Here is a 2,450-nt window from a genome sequence, read left to right on the forward strand (position 1 = left end):
CTGGCTGCGGCTCCCACCCCGGCCCCAGCCGCGGCCTGCGCTCTGGGCGCTCCTGCTGTTCCTACTGTTGCTGGCTGCCGCTGTGCCCAGGTGAGCCCTCACCTCATGCTCCGCCCTCCTGGAGAGCTGGGACCCCCGGGGCAGGGGCCTCTAGTGCTCCTGCTGGGGCAGGGACCCCGGAATGTGGGAGGGTCAGGACCACAGGGTCACTGGTGCCCAAGGAAAGACAGTGAGCTTCCTCCTAGGAGATTAGACTGGCAACAGATACGGGCAGTGCAGGGAGACAGGGCAGTGCCCAGGAGAGTAATGGTAACTAAAAGAGGTGTGTGTGGGGAGTAACCACCAGTTGGAGTGTCTGCCACTCTGGGTGAATGCACCCCCACCCTAGAGTACTTTGAAATTGCTTTGTTCCATCTTGCAGATCAGCCCCAAGCAGGAGCATTTTGGGCTGGAAGGGGGTATCCCAGGTGGGGTTGGTGAGACACTACAGCTGGAAAGGTCCTGTGTGTGTGTTTGTGTGTGTGTGTGCACATGCACATGCACATGCACATGTGTGTGACTGGACCCAGCAAGCTGAGTTGGTAAAAAGCAGTCTGTGGTATATGTGTGTGAGAGCTTGTGGGTAAATGTATGTTAAGACAAACACATGTATCAATGTGTATTTGATCGTGTGTGTCTGTACATATGTCTGATGAAATGTGCACATGTGTAAGTGTTCCTGGGTCTCTTGTATCCACCACAACGTATGCAGAAGTGTGCCTGGGTAACTGCAATTGTGGCTGTCTAAGACATGCCTGTGTATGTAGACATCTGTGCCTGGGTAAATACTTATGAAATGTGTGCACAGACACAACAGAAGTGTATGCATTTGCACATATTTACCTGTGTGGGTGTGCAGCTGGGTGGATTATGGGAGTGATGGAGAGCAGGTCATGGAAAGGAGAATGTTTAGGAGTGTGCTGATGAGCCCAAATTTAAAGCAGGAGTTGGAGCAGAGGGTGATTATGGCCTTTGGTGTATATTATTAAATGGGGCCATGATAGCCTCCCTCCCCCAAAATGCTTACTCCTTTCTACCTTCCCATGTACCTGTAGGTCAGCACCCAACGACATCCTGGGCCTCCGGCTCCCCCCAGAGCCTGTGCTCAACGCCAACACAGTGTGCCTGACATTGCCGGGCCTGAGCAGGCGGCAAATGGAGGTGTGTGCGCGTCACCCTGATGTGGCCGCCTCAGCCATTCAGGGCATCCAGATCGCCATCCATGAATGTCAACACCAGTTCCGGGACCAGCGCTGGAACTGCTCTAGTCTGGAGACTAGAAACAAGATCCCCTATGAGAGTCCCATCTTCAGCAGAGGTAGCTGACCCCCTTGCCTGTTCCTCTCCATCACACCCAGCACCCTCACCCCAGGACCTCTGTGCCAGCCAGCCAAAATCTACTCAGGCTGGCAGCCCTCAAGTCCTCACACCCGCCAACCATGATGCTCTCCTGCCTCTTTCTGGTCTCAGAAAATCCATGAGGTTGGGGTGGAGAGACAGAAAAATGGGACAGATGTGACAGGGGCAGGTTCCATTCCTGAAAACTGGACTCCTGGGTTATCCTGCCCTGTCACTGACATGGCACACCACAGGCCTAGGAAATACTCCGTCACCACCTCAGCTTACCCTTTACTGAGGATGGACTTAGGATGGAGAGTCTGTGAGAAGGCACCCAGCATGGGCTGGTGTGAAGAGGAGGTGGAACTTCCTGCCAAACAGTGCAGGTAGGGAAGCTTGGGCAGGAGAATGTCTACTTCTGCAGGAGCTCGGCTGGCTGGGGCTGGCAGGGTACACCACTATCCTCTGTGTCATTCTCACCGCCCCCAAAACCTCTCTGAATCAGAGCACACTGGGTGTGTGCATGCTTGCATGAAGTGGTTCTGGCCCAGCAGGCCTGCCAGCCCTGCCAATCCCTGTTCCCCTCACAGCTTAGAGGAGCCGCACTCCCTGTCCTCTCTGGACTTCTAGGGCCCACCCTAGACTCACTTAAACTGGAGGAGGTTTAGTCACTGGCTTCCTCTCACACCCACCTAAAGGCCTAGTGTCTCAGACCTTGAATGAGGTTTTTGGAGCAGGGGGGTGGGGTGGGGGCTTGCCCCTTGCGTTGGCCTAGCGGGACATCTGCTTCCTTCTCAGCTGCTTGGGTGGGATAATGTGGGACCCAGTGGCCCAGGCTCCTTGGAACTTGTTCACTTCTAGCTGATAATGGAGGAGGAGAGGTACTCATAAGCCAAGTACATTGGAGTTTGAGGCTGCGGGGGTGGGGAGGGTCGGGGTCCTGTGTACCCCAACTTCAGGAAGAATTCAGGAAAGCCAGAACCCCTCCCTTTTCACGGGACCCATACTTGCGTCCCCTGAGCCCCTAAGTCACCCCAGGGTCCACCCCAGCTTCCCCCAGCCCAGCCCCTGGC

General features: G+C 55.3%; 1 protein-coding gene across 1 annotated transcript in view; it reads left to right on the forward strand.

Moving 5' to 3' along the window:
- Position 1: 1 nt before the first annotated feature.
- The window catches only part of Wnt10a (Wnt family member 10A), a gene marked incomplete at its 5' end in the record, with an annotated part of 12,342 nt that continues 9,893 nt past the window's right edge, over positions 2–2,450 (forward strand). Inside the window, 2 exons of the mRNA XM_010611975.1 lie at positions 2–90; positions 1,095–1,357. Of these exons, the coding sequence (XP_010610277.1) occupies positions 2–90; positions 1,095–1,357 (352 nt within the window). The remainder of the gene's footprint in view (positions 91–1,094; positions 1,358–2,450) is intronic.

This window comes from Fukomys damarensis, unplaced genomic scaffold, assembly GCF_012274545.1.
Source record: "Fukomys damarensis isolate Sample0158 unplaced genomic scaffold, DMR_v1.0_HiC HiC_scaffold_16, whole genome shotgun sequence".
Classification (NCBI taxonomy): Eukaryota; Metazoa; Chordata; class Mammalia; order Rodentia; family Bathyergidae; genus Fukomys; species Fukomys damarensis.